General features: G+C 29.2%; 3 protein-coding genes across 7 annotated transcripts; 1 reads left to right on the top strand and 2 right to left on the bottom strand.

The window, feature by feature from the left end:
- Window positions 1-9945: 9945 nt before the first annotated feature.
- LOC105639065 (Pseudouridine synthase family protein) lies at window positions 9946-15006 on the bottom strand. 3 transcript variants are annotated; one of them, XM_012223013.4, is made up of 8 exons: window positions 14683-15006; window positions 14554-14589; window positions 14275-14387; window positions 14011-14159; window positions 13160-13304; window positions 12359-12781; window positions 10735-11169; window positions 9946-10350 (listed from the first exon to the last, which is right to left on the bottom strand). In XM_012223013.4, exons 1-7 carry the CDS (start codon window positions 14936-14938, stop codon window positions 10741-10743), a joined length of 1551 nt encoding a protein of 516 aa, XP_012078403.1. In that variant the 5' UTR covers window positions 14939-15006; the 3' UTR covers window positions 9946-10350; window positions 10735-10740. The 3 variants fall into 3 exon arrangements, with proteins under 3 accessions (XP_012078403.1, XP_089582622.1, XP_012078395.1); XM_089726496.1 differs by lacking the exon at window positions 9946-10350 and having other exon boundaries at window positions 10455-11169; window positions 14683-14749; window positions 14837-15006; XM_012223005.4 differs by lacking the exon at window positions 9946-10350 and having other exon boundaries at window positions 10455-11169.
- Window positions 15007-18096: 3090 nt separating this feature from the next.
- Window positions 18097-19756, top strand: LOC110008628 (cationic peroxidase 1-like). Its single transcript, XM_020681384.2, has 4 exons — window positions 18097-18309; window positions 18749-18943; window positions 19078-19246; window positions 19371-19756. The coding sequence occupies exons 1-4, from the start codon at window positions 18097-18099 to the stop codon at window positions 19754-19756; spliced, it is 963 nt and encodes a 320-aa protein (XP_020537043.1).
- BLOS1 (GCN5L1 family protein) lies at window positions 18547-22462 on the bottom strand. Of its 3 annotated transcripts, none has more exons than XM_012222995.4 (4): window positions 22236-22462; window positions 21949-22154; window positions 21672-21803; window positions 18547-18941 (listed from the first exon to the last, which is right to left on the bottom strand). In XM_012222995.4, exons 1-3 carry the CDS (start codon window positions 22387-22389, stop codon window positions 21717-21719), a joined length of 447 nt encoding a protein of 148 aa, XP_012078385.1. In that variant the 5' UTR covers window positions 22390-22462; the 3' UTR covers window positions 18547-18941; window positions 21672-21716. The 3 variants fall into 3 exon arrangements, with proteins under 3 accessions (XP_012078385.1, XP_020537047.1, XP_012078383.1); XM_020681388.3 differs by lacking the exon at window positions 18547-18941 and adding an exon at window positions 20771-21169; XM_012222993.4 differs by lacking the exon at window positions 18547-18941 and having other exon boundaries at window positions 21620-21803.
- Between the last annotated feature and the right edge of the window lie 104 nt (window positions 22463-22566).

The raw sequence follows: 22566 nt of genomic DNA, 5'->3' as shown, positions 1-22566 counted from the left end.
CTCTTTAAGTGTTAATATATATATATATATATACTTTTTGGTGATATTGATGTACTGATATAATGTTCTGATCAAAATGCTAAGATGTTCTTTTATTTGTTTTTTGATTTTTTTCAGTAAGATAATTAATTTCGTTTTTAAATTTAATTGTCCGCTGAATATAAACGTGTCTTATTAAAATCCTCTTGTTGAATTAATGTGGTCTAGGCATGGGTTGACAACTGGCATGATTGATTTTACAAATTATTTATTAGGTTACGTTTCCATAAGGGCATTTCTGTTGGCTGTTTCCCAATTATTTATTTTCTTCTTTCAAAATATAAATCATTTAAAGTATTAAGAAAATAATTAATTTTTCTAAATTATAATAAAATTAATATACACATGCACTTGCTATTAGGCTATATCTTGGTATGCATATTTTATCTCACATTATTATTTATTCCTCACGTCATTATATTCAGGGGTGGCCAAAATTTGGTTTTCGGAACCAAAACTGTTAGTTCTGAACCGGTGGGAACCGGAACCAGAACCAGTAGGAACCAAAACTGGTCCTAACCAGAATCGAAATCGGCCTGAACCGGTTTGGTTCTGATTCCACCAGTTTTGGAACTGTGAACCGGCGGTTTTCAAAACTAGTCGGAACTGACGGTTCCAGTTCCGGTTGGAACCGTCCGGAAACGGTCGGAACCATTTCGAATCGGTCGGAGAACCGAACGGAACCATCGGTTTTGGAACCGTTAAAGAACCGAAACCACAACCGTTCGGTTCCAAACCGTAATCGTTAATTTTCGGTTCAATTCCGGTTCTAAAAAATTTGGAACCAGAACCGGCGGCTCCGGAACCATAGCCACGTCTAATTATATTGTATCTAATGAACAAGTGTAAAATTGAAACATATCATTTATTACTCTTTAAAATATTTAAAATAACTTATATTTTGGAAAAAATAATTATCCTGAAACGACTTATATTTTAAGACAGAGAGAGTAATTACTACCATCGAAAAACTTTGTTTTAAAAAAAATTATAGAATTAAAAAAAATTTGATTTTTTTTTTTACTAATCAGAGATGCTATGGCACGAAAATTAAACAAAAAAAAATACATAATGTACTTTCTGTGATTATCCTTGTGGCTTAATAAACTCTGTGGAAAACTCATCATAATTCTATAGTTTCACATTTCATTAATAATTATGCCTCCGTCAAAATGAAATATAAAAGTGTAGCGCTATCATTGTAACCCTGAAAAGATGTTTTATTTTGGTTAGAGACATAGTAATTACTATTCACAAAGTTCAAGGGGTCAGAAATATAAACGATTAAAATTTAGGGTTAAATTTATATATAGTGCCACCAAAAATCTCTTTGCATTGGGGAAAGGATCAAAAACGGAAATTTCAGAGTGTTATTTATGGTACGTTGATATCACAGTTAAAATGCTCAGATGCTCATGAGCTCTGCGCAAAATTAATATATATGATCCAAAAGGACAATAATATCATGGACCATGTTTCTCTGATTCTATGTCACGTAACACGTTTGAAAGAAAAAAAGAAAGGAAAACATTTTATTTCGATTCATATAAGTTGACCCGTGAGTATTTTACACGTGTATATATGTAATACTATTTTTAATAAACACAATTAAAATTGATTAAAAAATAATACTTTGAAATTTAAAAAAATCCATTGCAAGTATATATATATTAATTTGATTTGAAAAAAAAAAATCACTTTCTAATCGTCTTTAATAATTTAATCTAATACTTAAAATAAATTAAAGAAAAACAAATGATGCATATGTAGTTTATAGAAATTTCAAGAAAATCAATCTCAAACAATTTCCTTTAATTAGTCCAAGTAATTAAAAAGATAAATGTATGAAAAATGTTATTGAAAAATCATATATAAGACTATTACTAGGGTTGTGCATGGGTTAGTGTGGACAGAAATTATATAATTTTCAGTCTCATATCCAAATATCGGGACTGAAAAATGGAGTCCCAATAGATATGTAATCTCATCCCATTCTGTTCCATTTTTTGGAATGAGATGGGACCCCAGTTCGGGTCTATACCACAAGATGAAATGAGTTGGGTCAGAAATCAATCGAAATTTTCCGTAGACTTACTAAATTATTTTTCATTTAAATTTCTATTTTCATCAATTATAATCAAATAACATTCATTTATATAAGTTTGAGTTCAAAAAAAAAAAAAAAAGAATAAAGTCAATGATTGATGATCTAATATTGAAGTTATAATAGAAGATTTTTTAAGTAGTTATTTTCTAGTAAATAAAAGCGCTAAATATACTCCATATGTCCCCAAAAGATAATCCATCTTTCCTTTTTGGTTTATTCCAAAATATAGTCCATTTTCCTTTTTTGCATTATAATTAATCCTTAAATTATTTATTATACCCTTATTAAATTTTATCTAATTTTCAATAACCCTCGTTAATTCTTACTTATTTTTTCAATATAACATTTGCTCATGTGTTATTTAAGATGAGCATAAAATTATATAAATGAAATTGTCTTTTAATCATAATAATTGCTATTTTCTTAATCTGTGTGAAAATAGAAAATGGACTATCTTTTTGAGATGGAGAGAGTACTAAAATAACATGATGCAAAAGCTATACATAATTTAACTTTATATATATTTTATGAATTTTAAATCATCATTGTTTTTATCATTGTTTTCTTTAAGCTAATTTAAATTTGATACTTAATTTAATCTTGAATATCATCTGAAAAATAAAAAATGATAGAATTAAGCACACCTAATGATCCAATAACCAAATTAATTAAAGTCAATATTTTCTCTTGCATTGATCAATCTTTCTATTTTCTGTTTAATAGAAAAAAATTATTCAAAAAGTCTTACTTAACACATACCGTGGAAGAACTGAGGAAAAACTTACGTTAAAAAATATATTTAATTACTTGATTTAATTTATATTTAATAAATGCATATTATTTTTTTTGTATATTATTACTTTAGTAGTAATTGATATCATAAAAAAACTAAAATAAAAAGGATGAAATAATTTTTATGGATATAATTTAAAATTCATAAAAAAAGACAACTATAATTTTGAAGAAAAAATGGAACGAAAATTTTCAATTTTCGGGACAAGACGGGATGGGACTTGTGTCAGTTTTAATCAAAGAACTAGTCCCGTCTCATAATTACTTTTAGTATAGAATTAAGGATGGACTATTAAACTAATACTGAATTTTTTTCGGGATGAAAAATTTTGGACGATTTTCGAGAATGGATTGAGATTCCGCTATCCCGTGCACACCCCTAAGTGTTACTAAGAAATTTCTTTCTTCGCCGTTTTTAAGAATCTCTTAACTTTAGAATCAAATATAATCTATATCTATACAAATATATAAAAATAGAAAATTGAATGCTCACAGCATAATATTAGAGTTTTAATGTGCTAATTGGCATTACAATTGACATTTTTGTTACATTTTTAATTTAATTAATTTTTTATATTTATAATTTTATCACGAATTTAATGCATTATGCTAAGTAATAGTTATTAAATAGTGGCATGAGATAAAATTTTGAGTGATTGTATTAATAGCATCAAAACTAATAGTTGAAGAATTAAAAAAGCAACCTACTCATAAGGAATTTCTATAATTTTCCTTTTCAATATTAAAGATTTTATTGTTAAGAATCATCATTTGTAACTTTGTGCTCTATATTTATTTTATTGCAGCTTCTTTCTATCATATTTGTTTTATCTTTAATTTACTTTAAATTATAATATTTCAAATATATTAACCATATTTTATACCTTGCATTGCTTTTAAAAAAAATATTACAAACTTGTATTTAAAATTCTAAAATTTACATTACATGTCAATCGGATTTAAGATAAAAAATATTTCGTAAAATTTTAAAATATGCACAAATTAATTCTACTTTTCATTGTTCAATCAAATTATCTAAGCGAATTATTCAAGTTACAAAAAAAATCTAACATTCTTCTTAATTATCCATTAAAATTAATAACAATATTTCATAACCCTCGCATTGCGCGGACTCAGGACTAGTTAACTTATAATTATTATAGGATAAACAACTAGTTAGTCCCTAAGTTTAAACATAATTACAACTTTGTTTGATAAATACATTAATTAGTTCTTGAAAGTTTAATTTTATTAAATTATTTAGTCCTTGATCCAAAAAGTATTATTTTTATTAAATGAAGGACAAAATAGTCATTCAATAATAAGTGTGAGGGTCTAAATAATAACGCAATATTAATGTGAACAACTAAATAGTTAGATATTAAAAGGTATTTAACCTCTACATTGACATTTTATAAAAGAAAAAGCTAAATAGTTTAATGCAAGTAACGCTTAAGTACTAATTTATTTATTTACCAAACAAGAGAAATGATGAAATATATATATATATATATATATATATATATATAGCAGATAAATTTTCCTCTGTTGTTGCCACGTAGAATTCTAAATTAGTGACATGTATAATGTATTTATTGATTATCTTTATATTTATTTGAAAATAAATTAATTTATAATCATTTATTGATTGGATTAAATTGTTTTAAATCTAATTGATTAATATAACATTAGAGAATCTCTTCAAAAAAAAATATATAACATTAGAGAATTTATAGCATATTAAGTAACAATTTGCATAAATTTTAATGATATAATAAATTAATAATTTATGAATTTAATGATATGAGCAGTTATTATTTTATATTAAAAAATTAAAAATTATTTTTTATTAAATTAAATTATGTTAAATATTATTGATTAATTATAGTGTTAGAGAATTAATAACATGATAAGTTGTTGGTTTATACTTTATACAACTTTTAATTATTTAAAATAAATTATTTATTCATGAATTTTATAAGGAGTTAATTATTTTTTACATTAATTCTAAAATAAATCAAATTAATGAAGTTTACCACTTTTTGTTTTAATTTTTTTATTTCTCTCCATAAATTTTAACATTTTTAATCGATGTACTCCTAAACACATGTCTATCTATTAATTTTTACTCTAATAACTAAAAATCATAGCTATACTTCTTTTACTATTAATATATGTTTATAATATTTTTTTTAATAGCATAATAAAAGAAATTTCATTAAAAAATCTATAAACTATATATATATATATATATATATATATATATATATATATATATATATATATATATATATATATATATATATATATATATATATATATTCTTTCAATTTTACTTTTACTTTATTTTTCTTAACCGTGCGTAGGGAATTGCTAGTTATAATTATAACAAAACTTAAGATATTAGATAGTCATTTATTCATTACTGTATATCTAATAATGGATGAGGGGACAAAGAGAAAGAGGACCTGGAGAGTTCCAAAAAACTTTTTAAATTTATCTTATAAAATCAAAATGGTTCAAAATTTATGTTTTTTCCCTTTATTTTTCAAAATTTTTAATTTTTTTTATACCCAAACTATAGAGTTTGGTTCTGCCTCTACAAATTATACACTTAATAAAATATATAAAAAATAAAAAGTAACTTTTAATACTATTAAATTATAATATTGATTAAGTCTTTATGCTCTATCGTCTATTGAGGATTATATTCTCTGATTATATATATAAAAAAAAATCATAATACTGATTATTTATGAGGAGTGACTCATGTAATAAGACACTCTTTAATGCAGTGGACATTCACAAAACTAGGAGATTTGATTTATCGAAAAAGACAAAATTATAACATCGATCGATGCAATTAAAATTTTCATGTATCTTTTTATCTTTTTAATACTAAATAAATTTGAGTTCGTTTTCAAAGCTTCTCAAGTTTCTCGTAAAAGATGTAAGGAGTGAGAGATCTCGAATTCGAGTCATCTTCACTATAAAAGTTATTACTAATCTCGAGACCTCTCCACCACAAAAATTATAACTAATTTTATATTTTTTTTTTCCAACCGCATAGAAGACAGGATAAAAGAAAGAAAAGGAATTAATGGAAATAAAACAAAGAATGAAGAATTGAAAAATATTCCATGGTTATCATGTTCTCGATAAGTGCTTATTAGAACATACTGATAAAATCAAGAGTCATCCTCGGTTGAAAAAAGGCAAATCGTTGAAAAAACACATACTGATAAAATCAAGAGTCATCCACAGTTGAAAAAGGGCAAATAGTTGAAAAAATTTCAACAAAATGCTAAATATTAAGAGATTTTTATTTTTATTTTTTGGGTTTTGTCCAATTATTGAGAAACCTATGGTATGTAAATTATGATTATTCAAACTTGTTTATGGAAATGTGGGTCCTTCTGCCTCCTTAAATTCACATCAGCAATAACAAGTGAGGAAGACGTAAAGAACAATATCTCCTGTGCTTAGTGCTAGTGATGCAAGATTGATGATTGAATTAGGTCATCCACACATGCAACTTTTTTTTTTCAATCGTATTTTCTTTTTTTGAAGGAAGATTTTAGAAGATAATTCCAATATTATTTCGGTAAATAATCTATTTTTTTTTACTTTAGTGCATGTTTATTTATAAACAGAACGAAATAAAATAATTAAGATTTAGCAACCGCTTTTGTTATATAAGTTCTTGATGAGAATGAGACGAAGCTTGAAAATTCTGGACTGTGTTGACAACTTTCCGGCCAAAATTAATTGCTGCTATTTTGGTTGCATTATCACCTTCGTTGAATTCTTGGCAATACAAATTCTGATTTGGTATTTACTTGGCTTCCAGCACCAACCGACAATGTCAATCCCAACAAATTATTGTCTTACCTTATTAAATTTTGTTGACAAGTTTGTCGTGTAAAGGCAACGACGCTGGCATTCTTGTTTGAAACCAGGAAAAAAAACATAAGATTTGATATTTTTAATTTTTCACCATCATTTTTACTTCATTTCTATACCCACGAGTCGAGCTCTTTTGAATTTGAATTTGAATCGATCTAACATATATTTATACTCAAGCTTCATGCTCGCTTAAAATATATAATTAAAAAAATATTTTTTATAGGCTTAAATTTGAATTCCGCTTATTTTAAAATTATTGAACAAATTCAAACAAATTTCTTTAATTAATAGCAAAAAATAGTCTTTTCGTTTAATGATATTCACCCAAATAATAAAAAGGTTACACGAAAATAGTATTCTATTGTTGTATTATTGGGAAATTTTGGCAGACGAAGAGGGTAAATAAACACTGGCAGGGAAAGGGGGGGCCCTTTTGATTTTCACCCAACGAACTAATTAAGAGAGGTCTAATTGGTAATTGCAATGGAAACTGTATTTAGGATGCTGCCCCACGTGTACTCCTTACTCATTATTATATGACTCTCTTAACCAATTATTTGTACATTTACAATGCCCAACTACATATTACGGCTAATTAACAATTTTATGTGTATTACCCATTAATAATGTTTATTCTCTTAATTTTTAATTAAAAAATAATTATTAACACTTATGCTTACGTTGAGCTGACTGTTGTTTGACATCTTAGAAGTTTTTTTATTTTTTTAATAAAAAATTATTAAAAGTGAAGTCTTCACTTGTACATTGATTGATTGATTTTCAGAATATTAATTATAACTTTATAAATACATATCTTTTAATTTATTAATCACTGTTTGTCACCACCATAATTCACCTGTTATTGTGGCAACTATCATAATTTATTATTTTTATGCTCTTTTCTCATATTTAATACCCCGTCTAAAAAAAAATAGTCAGTTTTTTACTTTTATACAGATTAAGAAATATAGTTAAAGGACAATTTTATTTATATAACTTTCTTATTTTGTCCATTTTAAATACTAGCTATGTCTCAGAATACTTGTCACATTTAAGAAAATAGTTTGTGCCAAAATACTTCTCATATTTGTGGTTTCAAAGAGTAATAAATATTTTTTTTAATGTTTACTTTTTATATATGACCAATAATTCTTACTTCAATTTAATAATTTTTTTAGAGAATTAATATTAAATTGAGGCTAATATAATCAATTTATTCAATAATTTATTGTAACTTATACAAATTTAATGATTTTCTTAAGGGACGTGAAATTTCAAATGTGACAAGTATTACAGAACAAAGATAATAACACATGAGTAATTATAATAACTAAAAATTAACGAGGATTATTGAAAATAAGGTAAAATTTAATAAGTGTATAATAAATAATTTAAGGATTAACCATAATGCAAAAAAAGAAAATGAACTATATTTTGAAACAAATCAAAAAGGAAAGATAAACTATTTTTTTGGGATGGAAGGAATAATAAATTTTTGAAATATAAGACTTCTATAATTATAAGTATTTTTATTTTTATGGTTATGAATTGAAAATTTTAACATTTTTTAACGAACTTTTAATATTGCAATTAAATAATAAAAAATAAATTATTTAAAAAATATTTTTGAAGGAAATATCATTTTTAGAAAATATTTTTTAGAGACAAGTTATTTATCGAAAATGAACTGTCTTACATATTTATTGAAGATATAAATATTGAACTGTATGATGTTAACTACTTTGAGAATGTTGCTGTTTGAGTTGTTGAAAAAAATAATTTATTGAAAATACTAATAAAATATTATTAATAAAATATTAATTTCGATGAAAACATAGATTAATTTCATCCGCATATTGAAAAATAATAAAGGAAGACACAGGTACGTGCCCCCATACATTGAATGTGGAGGCAGTTTTAAGTGGTTTGATGAAGTGGTACACATGTGCATCAATCTGAGCCTCCATTACATTATCGTACCTTTGGGTCCCTCAATTTTATCCTAATTAATAATTTTCTATCTTTATTTTCAAAAAATTACTCTAATTTCCTTAACTATAAATTCAAACTAACTGGCAGATCCTTCTGTCCAAAAATTCAGGAGTTGATAGTGGATTTAAAAAAAAATAAAATAAAAATGTTAGAGTAATTTCTCGAAAGTAAATAAACAAAAGTGTTAATTACTCTTAATAGTTTGCATACCTTTTCAATTTTAACGGCTATACAAGTGAACATTTAGTCAATCAAATCAAATTTAAATGCAAATATATACTTACACTTGTTTGATACAAATCAAATTAATTCAATTATATTATAGCTTAAGAAAAATTAAATTCATGAAAATAAAATAAATATTTTTATTTCGTACCAAACAAAATCTATATAATTTATAAAAATTATTTATACAAAAAAATGTTAAAAAATAATATATATTTTACCATTAAAAAACAAAAAAGTGATCTTATGCTATAAATGAGAATTTTTTGTATATGAGATCTTTTTAACTTCATTGGTATCAAAAAATAGCTCATAAATGCATATATAATCTGACAATAGTGTTAGGTTCGAATTTAATTCCCCAATCCTAAAAAAAAAAATTCATTGAAATTGGACACGTGTAGACTTGTTGAAGCAAATCCAATTTTCTATTCTTTTGGCTGGAAAGTCACCTACGGAGTCAAACCTCACTTGATTTTGTTTGACTTTTCTAAAGTGATTGATGATTGGCTTTCATCAAAATCTTGGAAGCGTTTGTTTATCTGAGTTTTTCTTTTCCTCTTTGTTTGACTTATTTTTTTGAAAACAAATATTTTCAGAATCTGCTCAAATTGTCATATGTTCCAAATTTCTTTTTGTTCCTTTATTAGTGCTCAACATAACTAAAGGAAATTATATAATTTGTAAATAAATTCTATTTGGGGTAATAAATTTGGCATTTTCCTTATTTCAATTGCAGGCATCCAATCTGGCAATCATCAACAAATTCAATATGTAACAAGATTGTTAGGTTCAGATGGGGGTAAACCTATCACGGAGAGATTGGGGATTAGGGTTTGCTGTTTATCAAGGAAAGGGGAGAGAATGAAGATAGAGAGAGAAGATAAGAGACATAAAGGAAATATATTCTTATTAATTCTCAATAGTGCAAAACAGGTCATTAATATACTATGGCCAATGTGGCATACACGTCATCATATCTTGCCACACAAGCTCATAATTGACAACTCAGCAAAGACTATTACAGTTTAAAGCAATAATATTCAAACAAAATGCAATTAAGCCCCCAAAACATTATTACAAATAAGTCCCAATAGACTAATAGTATTCTGCAAAGAACCTCTACTCTGTTAGAGCAATTTCCAACCATCAACACAAAGCTACTCTCTCAGTTCCATTGAATTTAACAGTTTTTAACTCTTTTTTCTTTAAGTTCCAGTTAGGTTACACTTTTAGAAAATCAAAATAGCATTAATGCTTGCTTTATCCTCTTTACCTTGTCTAGATACCTGCAATAAGCTTTGTTTCAATTAGTCGAGCATTAATTAAAGAGTAATTTAGTCCATTAACTTATTTTTTTTCTAGAATTAAGGTGATTCAATCATTTTCTTAATTTTTGTGAAAAATCAAAAACTATCAAATTTATAACTGAACTTGGGGAATACAGTGTTAGTATTTGATCATCCATCAAGGGGTAACAAGCAGAGGCAAAGTTTTCCCCTAGTTCTCCCATGTTCAAATCACAGAGCAACAGAGCGCACATCTGAGAATAAATCACCATTCTACAGGCAACAAAGAGCTGGTACCAACTGGTCTACAGCTTTGCCTCATCAGGTCAACGAACAAAGCTTATGGTGAATATATGGATAAATAGTACATAGGAGGTGATTTACCTTTCTTCACTCATTTATGACTGATGCAAGACTGCTTCTTTTCTGAAAATTTTCCTTCCACACTTTCCAAGCACTCCTGACTCCAACCAATTGTTCGGCTGGAATACCTGTGTACTCGTCCAAATTTTCAACCCATTCCTTCCAAGGAAAGCCATTAGGGTCCAGGAATTTTGACACCTGAGGCAGCATTATATTAGCATAGAACTCATTGACTACTTTGAGAATTTCTTCTGATTCAACAATTGTAAGCATCTCAGGTCGTGATCCTTTGTCTGGTCTTTTCCTCAGTACAAAACTGTTACCCCTCAATATCAAAACTTCAGGTGGCGCGAGTGGTAGGACGATCCTTGAGAACTTTGCAAGTGATAATATTAAAATATCTCTGGGGAGTAACCCGCGTTTTACAGCCACAGCAGTCCCGATCATTTTGCGTATCTGGTGAACCAGATAATGATATATGTCATAAAATTAGTGAAACGACCTCAACGGAGATGTAAATATTTCAAGCACAAGTGTAATTACTCACCCATCTGAACTGAAGAATTACAGCCAAACAAAATGACAGTAAGACTCACACACAGAGAGAAGGAGAACTTTATTTGTAATTCTCAATCTCATACTCCTTATTGGTGGGCAGCAAATAAGCTGAGCAACACACGAGTCACTTGGGGCTCGGCTGAATTATTGTTTTCTCAAAATCTTTTAACAAATGAGCCGAGTCTAACCTAAACAAAGTTTGGCTTGCTTAGGCTCTTGAGTTTGCTCATACAGAATTTGCTTTATATATATATATATATATATATATATATATATATATATATATATACACTTTTTTTTGTTTATGACTTTTATGCATAAATGTATTTTTAAAATTGTTTGCCAATAAAACAACTTTCAATAGCATTATGTATTGTTACAAAAAATTTCAGTATTATTAAATTTTTGAGCATATATATTTTAATATTTGAAAAAATTCACAATTTATTTAAATTTTATAACTTATTTAAGAAAAAAACACTTGGTTAAGCTTGTTTAGGCTCGCGAGCTTTACATGAACCTGATGATACTTGACTCCAATCAGCTCATTTATTAACAAGCTAAGCTTGAGCAAGCCAACGCTCGGCTTGGCTCATCTGAATCCTACTTATTAGGATAAGTAAAGAGTTAGACGAACAAATACTTTGTTAGAAACAGGTATAACTCCATAATCATGCAATTTTTAGCTTCGTTCTTGAAGTATTACATTCGAGAACACAAAACTCACAGTTGGTGCAATTTGAATATCAGCCCCAAAATATGAAGCAGTTTAAAATTTGTAAGTTTGAGAAAGGCATCTTGAAACCATTTCAAGTAACACTAAATATTAGATGCTACTAAAAACTTAATATGTAGACATTTCCAGTAATGCCAGTTAAGTGAAAACACACAAGCATAGACTAATGAATGCAAAGCATGACTTCATTCAGAAGCTTGAAGGACGCATACCCTCTGTATTCTATTAACTATTGCTATAAGAGAATCAATAATGTGACACCTCGAAATCAAAATGTAGGACAGAAACCCCAAAAGGAATATATATATATATAAGACATGTTTAAATGGCAAAAGATTAAAATAGGTTTACCTGATGTAACATGAAAGATTCGCCCCATATAGAAATTTCAACAAAATCAAATCCCCTTGATTTCTCTAACCTTCCACATGAACAGCAGAAGATCTTTCTGAAGTGGGATGCACCTATTCTATCTGTCTCATCAGGTTCATGCAGCCACCTGGCAAGGATACTTGCATTAGCTCGTTTGTCCTTCAGAATATCTCCTTCCTGATCCAGAAAGCTGGATTTTACAGATTTTTGAGTTGATTCTATCTGATCCAACGAAATCACTTCATCAGTCCTATAATTTTCTTCTTCATCACTTTTCTCAGATTCAGTGGCTGATCTCTCACCAGAAGATCTTGCTCTCTTTAACACCTGGCCAGTTTTAGAAGCAGGAAACTGTTTCCTGTACTTGGACCGTACTGTGTAATTATGAAAGGGATGTTCCCCCTGCAAAGAAAATTCACAACTATCAAGCATTATTACATGCCAGAAGCCCCAAAAAAATCTGGCATAAACATAAAACAATAGAAGCACCCTTTCGATAGGGCTTCTAAGAAAGGATCCCATAAACAAAGTAATTGCACACCAGTGGTTTTTAATATTCTCTCTTCCAAGCATCAGAAATTCACAATTTACATTATAATGAAAAAGGACTGATCATCAGGTGGGAGAATCAAACACCATATAATTCAAAGTCAAAATTCATCAGAAAGAAACTCACTTTGTCCCAAAAAGAATGAACTAAAAAGTCTAACTAGATAATGAAAAGAAAATCAAGGGCACAACAAGGGAAAGAAATGATAAACAAAGAGAATGACTCCACACCTCGAATGCACTTAATATATCATTGAAGTCTGATAAGTGAAAATCAATTTCAGCTTGGCTAAAGTGACTTTTGATTCCAATAATTTCAGCAGGGAGGAGATAGGAATATTTGCGTTGGTCACATTCTCTTCTAGGATCAAAGCTCCTAAAACAGTTGCCAAAGATCAAAAGAAAAGAAAATAAAAAATGACATGAGAGATCCACAGACCAATGAAGAAATATCTACACCATAATTACTTTAGAAAATTATGAAATGTTATTCAGAATGAAAATGATTTGCATTCATTTCCAAGACAGACAAAAAAAATCATTCTAACTTTATTTTGAAAAACTACATATTGAGGAAAGGCATTGAAGCAATAGTACTGCCACAACTCAATTATGTAGAATATTTACATATTAGTAGGTAAAGTGAAAATTTTAAAACCTTCTCATGAATGATCCAAACAGCTTCCATCAGTGTCATATCCAAACTATATTATACTTCATCATTATTGCGCTCTTACTCTTTTAGCAACTTCACAAAATCATATTACAATAGACTTTGCGATAAACTACATGGAATACCATTTAAGGACATTATAATTTTTGTGTCCAAGAATTCTTTAAACGTGATGTTTTTCTTTCCATATTCTGGTTACTATAACTGCTTTGATTTAGGTAGAGAATATACAAACAACTATAAAAATGAATTTAACATGAAACTTCTCATTGCAAAATTTGACAAGGTTATTCTGAGATAAGCAAATGGGGACTACATATATAGGAACTTCAAAATCTAAATGTAAAAACTCGTTTGTTGATATAGCAAATGAAATTTATGGTATAAGGAAAAAGGTTCAGAGTCTCACTTTTGTGAGGGCAAAATGCTGAAAATTCTGATAGTATCAGGAAGATAATAATTAACATGTTTTGCAAGGGCAAGGCCGTTAGGATCTTCCTTCCATGCATTTTCAGGTATCTCCATCTTCATTGTTATCATTGTCGCCAATGAGTGAACCTAATACAATTCACGCCGTAATATCAAACCAAATAAGCAAATAATTACCAAAACATGTCATAAGCACTAAAACTTATGTACAAGGAATAAATTCAGCAAAATTTGTATAACTCACCCCTTTATCAGTACGGCTGCTTCTAGCCCATGCAATTTTGTGCAGATTCCCATAATTACTATCAAGAATTCCACCAGCCTTAAATATGGCACGTTCCAATTCTTCTTCAATAGCTAAATTTCAAGGTTGCAAGCACCATTTTAGCAAATGGCTTAATAATCCTAGCTTAACCCATTAAATTCAATTACTTTGAATCAGACCATTCTCTCTGCACTACCATCCAAATATCTATTTCCATAAGCATGGGAATTATATCAAGGTTCAAATTTAATTGCTTACTTGGTAATGAGTGTTCTTCCTGTTGCTTTTGGAGACCTGAAATGAGAAACAAAGCTTCAAAACAGACTACAAAAAAGTACAGAAAAAAAAAAGTAGCAACATATTATGAACTGGAAACTAGAATCAGACCTCTGTATTCAGTTCCTACGTATCCAACCCGCAAAACGACCTTTTTCTTTCGAAAGGGTACCCATTTCTGAGCTGAGTAATCTAAAGTATGAGAAGTGGACGGTGGGGATGGAGATTCAACGGAACAAAAACAAGAAGAGCATAATAGGCTAACCCTGGATGGTAATATCGGTATTAGTAGAAACTTGAAGGAGGCTTCTCTTGGGCTTTTAACGAGAAATGGAGAGAGTGGAAATCGCAGAGAAGAGATTGCCATGCTCAACCAGAGACCCGAAGTCGAAACAGATAGAATGAGACACAGCAGAGAGCGGGCAGTGACTTCGAAAAAAACGCATCGTTTTGAATGAATTAAACGTTCATGATTGGGCCGAAGCCCATTTATCGAGGCCAGCTCGGTTGAATTAGGGTTGTATTTCATCGAAGCCTGTGCCCTCTCAGAATTGAAGATTTAGGCTTCAATAGAAGACAAAAGATTTTTATCAAATAAAAAATTATCATAATATTAAGCCAAAAATACCATCGATTGAATTAAAAAAAAAAAGATAAAATTAGTTATTTTTATAGTTGTTAGCTATTTTACAATAGCTTTTCATGAAACGTTAACAGGTAAACGTTATATAAGTTAAAGCTGTTTAAATGTTATGTTATGGAACTTTAATGTTTTGCTTCAAAAATTATTACCGAACCCGGCCTTAATCCGTTTGGTATCTTTGTAGGCCTATATACTTAATGTAAATAAGTACTTAATAACAATTTAGTTTCTGAGATCTTTTCATAATTACAATTTCATTTTTTTAGTTAATAAATATACTAATTAGTCTTTAAGATTTAAATTTAAAATTGTTTATTTCTTCAATTAAAAAAAATATTATTTTAGAGTTAAATACCCATGTGTTATTCAAGAGAGGCAATTGCTCCTTTGTCTTTGGGGGAAAAAAAATCTTTAATAACAGAAAGTTTGATCTCTCATTTCTATTGCTCCTTTAACCATTTTACTCCCTTTAATATTTATTTATTTTTCCTCATTTAACCATTGTAGTAAAATCAAATTTTATTCTAATTTGTAACCTATCTATGAATTTAGATTGCTTTCACATTTATTATAATATTATTATTAATATTAAATTATTTTTTAATTCTTTAATTAATGATAAAACTGACATATTTTAAATGGAGGACGAAATCATTTCATAAAATTAAATTTTAAGGACTAATAAGTATATTTACCAAAGAAAATCAACAAAGCTATAATTGTGATGAAATCTTAAAGACCGAAAGGTTACTTACTCTAGAATATAAAAACATTGGCACAGAAAATGTTGTTTAATTTAATCAAAAGCACTAAGAAAAAAAAAATTGGTGTTAGAAATATTAGAAATAAAATGGAATTTAACAGAAAAGCTATTGGATTAATTAATATCTTCTGGTAATTACAACTAAAAATAAAATTTTAAAGTATATTCTACTTAGATTAATTTAGTGAGTAAAAAAGAAAGAATTGTTCTTTCTGATTAACTAAAATTCAATTTTTGCTGTGAACACTAAAAATATTAGAACTAATGTTTCGAATGCATACAGAAAAGTGTGTTCTTAAGATCGCTATAAAAGAGATAAAAAAAATCAAGCGATGAGAAAATTTTAGAGGAAAATATAAATTGCTATTTGAGTATAGTCAAATTAACACAAATGGACATTTATTTTCAAAAGCGAACTATAAGATTCTTACCTTATATATGATTCTGTTAAGAAGTTGGTCATTCTATCCAAAATATTCTCTTTTAACTATCAATTGACTGAGAAATTGATTCATAATCAAAACACTTTGATCATTCTCTTATGATTTCTTTTCAAATTTTAATCCTTCTATTTTTGGACGGAATGATCAAAGTGTTAATAAAATCATAATTTACAGATTTTAAAATATAAATTTTCATAATTACAATTTACCTGTAACTTAGAAACTAATTTATTATTTTTCCTGAAAATTTTATAAGTTTGTCCTCCACTTCACATGTTCAAGAAGTTGAATTCTAGGTGGCTAATATGAATCTTTAAGACTTAATTAGGTCAGGATTCCAATATTTAATCATATTTTTAATTGGAAATCACTTTCATCATTGCATTTTAATAGTGTACATTAGGGAGGAAACTCTAAAGTTTGGGGAATTTGCAAAATGTCTTCAATTAATTAATGCATGATAAGGAGGAGAAAGAAGCACTATGGTTCAGTTGACTTGAAAGATTCTCATGGGATTTTTGTTCATACACTACCTGCCACCTTTCAACTTTCAAGTTTATAGAAGAAAGATGAAGGTGAGAGCCTTAATATTTAATTAGGTAGTTACTTGTGTTAGTTTTTGAGTTTGATACAAATTCTTATTTCAGCAAAGCAAATCATTAATAGTTTGGTTGGTCTTCTAACTTATATTAGGAGTCAGGAATTTTAAGTTTTAATTATCTCGATCACAATTGTTTTAATTAATTTGGTAAGTCAAGTATAGAGTCATTCCTTATTGTGTAACTCGTAGTATTATTTCGGCCATCGGACATCTATTAAATTAAACCAAAAGAGGTTTTAGGATAAATAAAAAACATGTTTCAGTTTTAGAAAATTTTTAAGAAAATTTACTATTTAGTCCTTATATTTTTAGAAGTACATTACTTAATCCCTATGGTATTCAATCATTGAACAAATTACTCTATCTGTTACAATTTTATACTGCTTTATCATTAATTTTGAATAAAAAGACTAAAACACCCTTTATTCTATTTCTATTGTATTTCTTTATGCAAAAATTATTTTCTATAATTATAATCATTAATTTATATTATGAAAAAAGCTAAAATATATTATTCATACTATTAAAAATTAATTTTTTGCTTGTAGAGAGAAAAATATGTTATTCATATTATTTATAAAGGGTATTTTGGTCATCTCAATAAGCATTTTAACAGTAAAAATACAAATTGTTTATGGAAGGACTAATTTTTAATAGTTGACAACCACAGGGACTAAATAGCAACTAAAATAATATTTTTCGCATTACTATATTATAAAGCGGGTTTATCGTTATAAGAAAAAACACATGCAAGTATAATAGTAGTTTTTTTTTTTTTTTTTGAGTATTGGAGAAGGGGATTCAAACTTTGATCTATGGCTGAGTCGTATATGTAGTTACCACTAGGCTATGCCTTGGCATGCATTTTGAATCTTTCTTTTAATTGTTAACAAGTGCACATAAGATAAATTTGACATTTTTGGAGTAAAAAATGTTAGGAAACCTAAATTAAAGCCAAATGGGCAGTCCAGAGTCCACTTCTTTTCTCTCTATATATAGAGACCTAATTAATTAGCACAAGTTCATGACAAAGCCTAAGAGTCGAGAAAATTACAATTAATTTCCACTTTTGATTATGGCGTTTTGCTCACAAATTTATGGTTTAAATTTGTGTATTCTTTTATCATTTGTCATAGGGTATAATGCGCAATTATCCACCAATTACTATGCCAAAACATGTCCAAAAGCACTTCCTACTATCAAATTTGCGGTGCTTAATGCCGTTTCAGAGGAGCGTCGCATGGGTGCTTCTTTGCTCCGTTTGCATTTCCATGACTGTTTTGTTAATGTACTTGCTCTCTTTCTTTTTCCAATTTCATAAATTTTTCTTATCTGTACAGATTTTTCATACACTTAAAGGTGGTCGGTTCAATGAATTGATGATTCTACTTCAATGACTTGATGATGAATTGACAGTTTCAAATTAGTGAAGAAAAATTACAAATTCATAGATTTAATCTCAAAATCAAAGAAGATAAATTATATAAATATATGGAATTAGAAATATAGGTTTTGAAGTCCTGAATTTCCACAAACTCTATGAATTTCAAAATACTGCTGTATCTTTGTACATCAAATTTCAAGCCAATCAAATATTTGCAGATTTTCTATGAAAATAATTCTTGAAAGCTCATATTAATATATATATTGACAAGATTAGAATCATTAATTGAAAAATAAAAAATCACAGGTGATGAATGATTGATTTTGTTTCTATTGTTCAACAGGGATGCGATGCATCTGTTTTGTTAGATGATATCCCCCCAAGTTTCAAGGGAGAGAAGACTGCAAGTCCAAATGCTAATTCTTTGAGAGGTTTTGAAGTGATTGACACAATTAAATCTAAAGTTGAGTCTATCTGCCCTGGGGTTGTTTCTTGTGCTGATATCCTCGCCGTTGCAGCTCGAGATTCAGTCACCGCTGTAAGTATACACGATCAGTTCCATATATATACATATATATAACACCATAAATGATAAGTTCTTATATGCTTAACATGCATAGTAGTTATAGAGCACATTTTTGAATTTAATAATACCCTTTTCGTTTTCTACAGTTAGGTGGTCCTTCATGGCAAGTTGAGTTGGGCAGAAGAGACTCCACCACTGCGAGTTTTGATGCTGCAAGTACTGATAATATCCCCTCTCCGCTAATGGGTCTTAGTGACCTTATATCTTCCTTCTCAAATAAAGGGTTCACAGCCAAAGAAATGGTTGCTCTTTCAGGCAAGATACAAATGCTTCTCAAATATCAATATCACTTAATATTTGGGTGTTGTCAATCCATGTTGGTATTAACATATCTTTTGGTTTCAATCAAACTAATTAATTTCTACATTTTAATGATTAGGATCTCACACAATAGGTCAAGCTCAGTGCTCGTTGTTTAGAGGCAGACTCTACAATGAGACCGACTTGGATTCAGAACTGGCAACATCACTAAAATCAAATTGCCCAAGCACAAGCGGTGATGAGAACCTCTCACCATTAGATGCTACTAGTCCTGTTAGATTTGACAATGCTTACTTCAACAATTTGGTTCACAACAAAGGCCTTCTACACTCAGATCAGCAGCTTTTCAGTGGTGGCTCTACCGAAGCACAGGTCAAAACCTACAGCACCAATCCTACTGCTTTTTATGAAGATTTTGCCAATGCAATGGTTAAGATGGGGAAACTCAGCCCCCTTACAGGTACTAACGGACAAATCAGGACCAATTGCCGGAAAGTAAACTAAACCTCTATGATAAATAAAGTTGGTCAATAGTGGGTTAATTTAGTACTGGTCTCTTCAATTAATTGTCAACTGAAACAATAAAGATTAAGATTAAGAGCATGTTTGTGTAGATTTCCCTGTTGAATTTGGATTTCTAGTTTCTGATTTTTCATGTAAGACATTGATCTGTTTAAATTATTGTATTATGTGTGCTAATAGCAAAACAACTCAGAAATGCTCTTAGCACGCAGGTTTCCTACTTGCCTAGTATTCCCAAGGTCCAAGTGACATCATGTGAACTAATTAATAAAAGGGCAAAATATTCACACACACAGGTAGACTTCTGCTTCTACCTCTTTTCCTCAAGCACATATATACAAAAAAATTGTATGCGCTTGATGTGAATGACAGGAAAACATGAGATAAGATATGATTATACCGTCTCGTATTGAAGCATGCAAGAGAGAACAAGTGTATTATGCAAAATCATCTTCGATAAAATAAATAAATATCCTATTAAATAAGTTGAATAAATTGAATATAACATATAAATAAAATGATAACTACCAAAAATTAGCTTAATTCGTACTTGTGCATACATATACATAAAATATCTCACCATCAGATGGTTTTTATTCATCGGATAGTGTGTTCAAACAAATTGGCAGATAATTGCTCTGATAACAATAATCATAACAAAGGAAAAAAATTGGTTTGAACTTTATCCTGGCATCAACAGAGTGCAAAGAGACAGAACAAGCAAGAAAAACTCTTCACAAAAAAAAAAAAAAATTTCAAGTGAGAAAACACCAAATATTAAATGTCAAAAAAATCCACAAAATAGCACAACTCACATTCATGAGAATATTGAGTGAGTTTCATGTGAAAGTAAAATTAAAGAATAGTTGCTTATTCTAAAAAATAAGGAATCATGAGAGAAGAAAACTGGCACATTCATTATAACATGATGAGAGTCTCATGCAAATGTCAAATTAAAAAACACTTGCTTACACTCAGAAATAAGGAATCAGGAGAGAAGAAAACCAGTTTACGTCCATATCAAATTACTTGGAATAAAATTAGCCTATAGAGTGTTGGATGACAAATTAAGCTTAGTCAGATACAAAATGTCATTGATTCAAAAAGCATTGCTGCATGTTGCTGCCAAGACTTTTGACCTCTCGATTGAAACTTAGACGCTTAAATTTTCTACCAATAAAAATTTCTATATATTCAATGAAGATTTGCTCACACAAGCGTGTCATTTAATCAGCATTTTTTTTTCACAACAAACAACCAGTACATTGATCATGAGATGCATCCAACAACAGAATTGGCTCCAGCAGATTAGGTGGCTCCTCTTGACAGAAGTATAGCCTCAATCATACTTGCTCCAAACTAGCCGACCCAATGACTAACCATTGCACTCCCACCCTACAAAGTGAACTCTTTAACCAGAGCATCTAGCAAGCCATGCATTATATCATATAAACATTGATTCAGGCTCTCCATTATGGTGAAGGCCATTAATAATATCTATCATCCTAAATTGTAGGTTCAGATATCAAACAATTGGTGTGCTTATTTTTATAACCTAATCTGACTCTTGCATCAACCCAACTCTGGAACGCTTAATCATCACAGGAATTGTAGTTTCCCCTTCAGTGTTTAAAGCACAGAAATCAACCATTTAAGTTGACAAAAGTTTTCAAGAACCAATAATTTTATAAGCAGTCCTAATTAGTTCAATTAATCTGATCTGCTACCCGTTAGTTATGTTGTAACCACTACCCAACACAAGGAAAACAATTCAGCACATACCAATGCAAAATGATGATTCCATCAAAAAATGTTTCCAGTGAAAATGGGAAGAAGAAAAACAAATGGTAAGACAGTGGATTCTCAATTGTAGCAAATCTATAAAGAGATTACATACATTGGAATTAATAAGCAAGTTTTGCTGTGTGTATATTTGAGTTCACTATTGATGAATGTTGCGAATTGCTGTACTTATACTTTTACAATCAAACTCCATTGTCTTCATCCAATTCTCAAAGTCTCCAATTTCCTATGCAAAAAAAAAAAAAAAAAAAAAAAAAAAAAAAGAAAAAAAAACAATCTTTAAACTTTAATATCAATAATAAGTATTATATTAACAAATCTTAAAACAAAATGAAAATAGAAAATGAGTAGAGAGGAAAGCGAAATGTAACCTTAATCGCAGTGTTAATGGCGTGAGTTGCAGCAAGCCATTGATCGGTTTGCCTCATGAATCTAGAAATTGTAACAGCTAAAGCTCGAATCTCGAGTTCAATTCGTTTCTCATTGATAAAAGATTCTTGAACCCCACCATTTACTGCATCCATTAACAGATCCGAAACCCTAACTGCGTTTCTAATGGCATCTTTCTTTGCCTTCTCTGATTTTCAATTACATTAAAAATTATAAGAAATTTGATTGAAGAAATTGAAAAGGATTGAGAAATTGGAATCGAACTAACCGGTGCGGTCACGGAGACGGAGAGACGTGTTATGGTGATCCTGCATAAGCTGGAGGAGAGACGCTTCAAGGCCTCCGGGCTCAGCTTGCGACTTGTCTACGTCCTGTGGCGACACCACGCGCGTACGCGCCAACGGAAGCTGCGGTGGATACATCGAGCGAGTAAGCTTCTCTTTTAGCTAAACCCATCCATGGTGTATCTTCACTTATTTTACTGGACTAGAGTGAAAACAAAGAGCGGTTCATAAAGTTGGTCCGGTTTAAAATCAGAATTTCCAGAAAATTAAAAAAATTTAAATAAAATTTGAGTTTATACATAAATTTGAACTGGA

The sequence above is a fragment of the Jatropha curcas genome, chromosome 9, assembly GCF_041381405.1.
Source record: "Jatropha curcas cultivar XTBG-Jc1 chromosome 9, XTBG_Jcur_1.0, whole genome shotgun sequence".
Taxonomy (NCBI): domain Eukaryota; kingdom Viridiplantae; phylum Streptophyta; class Magnoliopsida; order Malpighiales; family Euphorbiaceae; genus Jatropha; species Jatropha curcas.
Note: the sequence above shows the minus strand (reverse complement) of the source record. Positions and strands in the feature narration are given on the sequence as shown.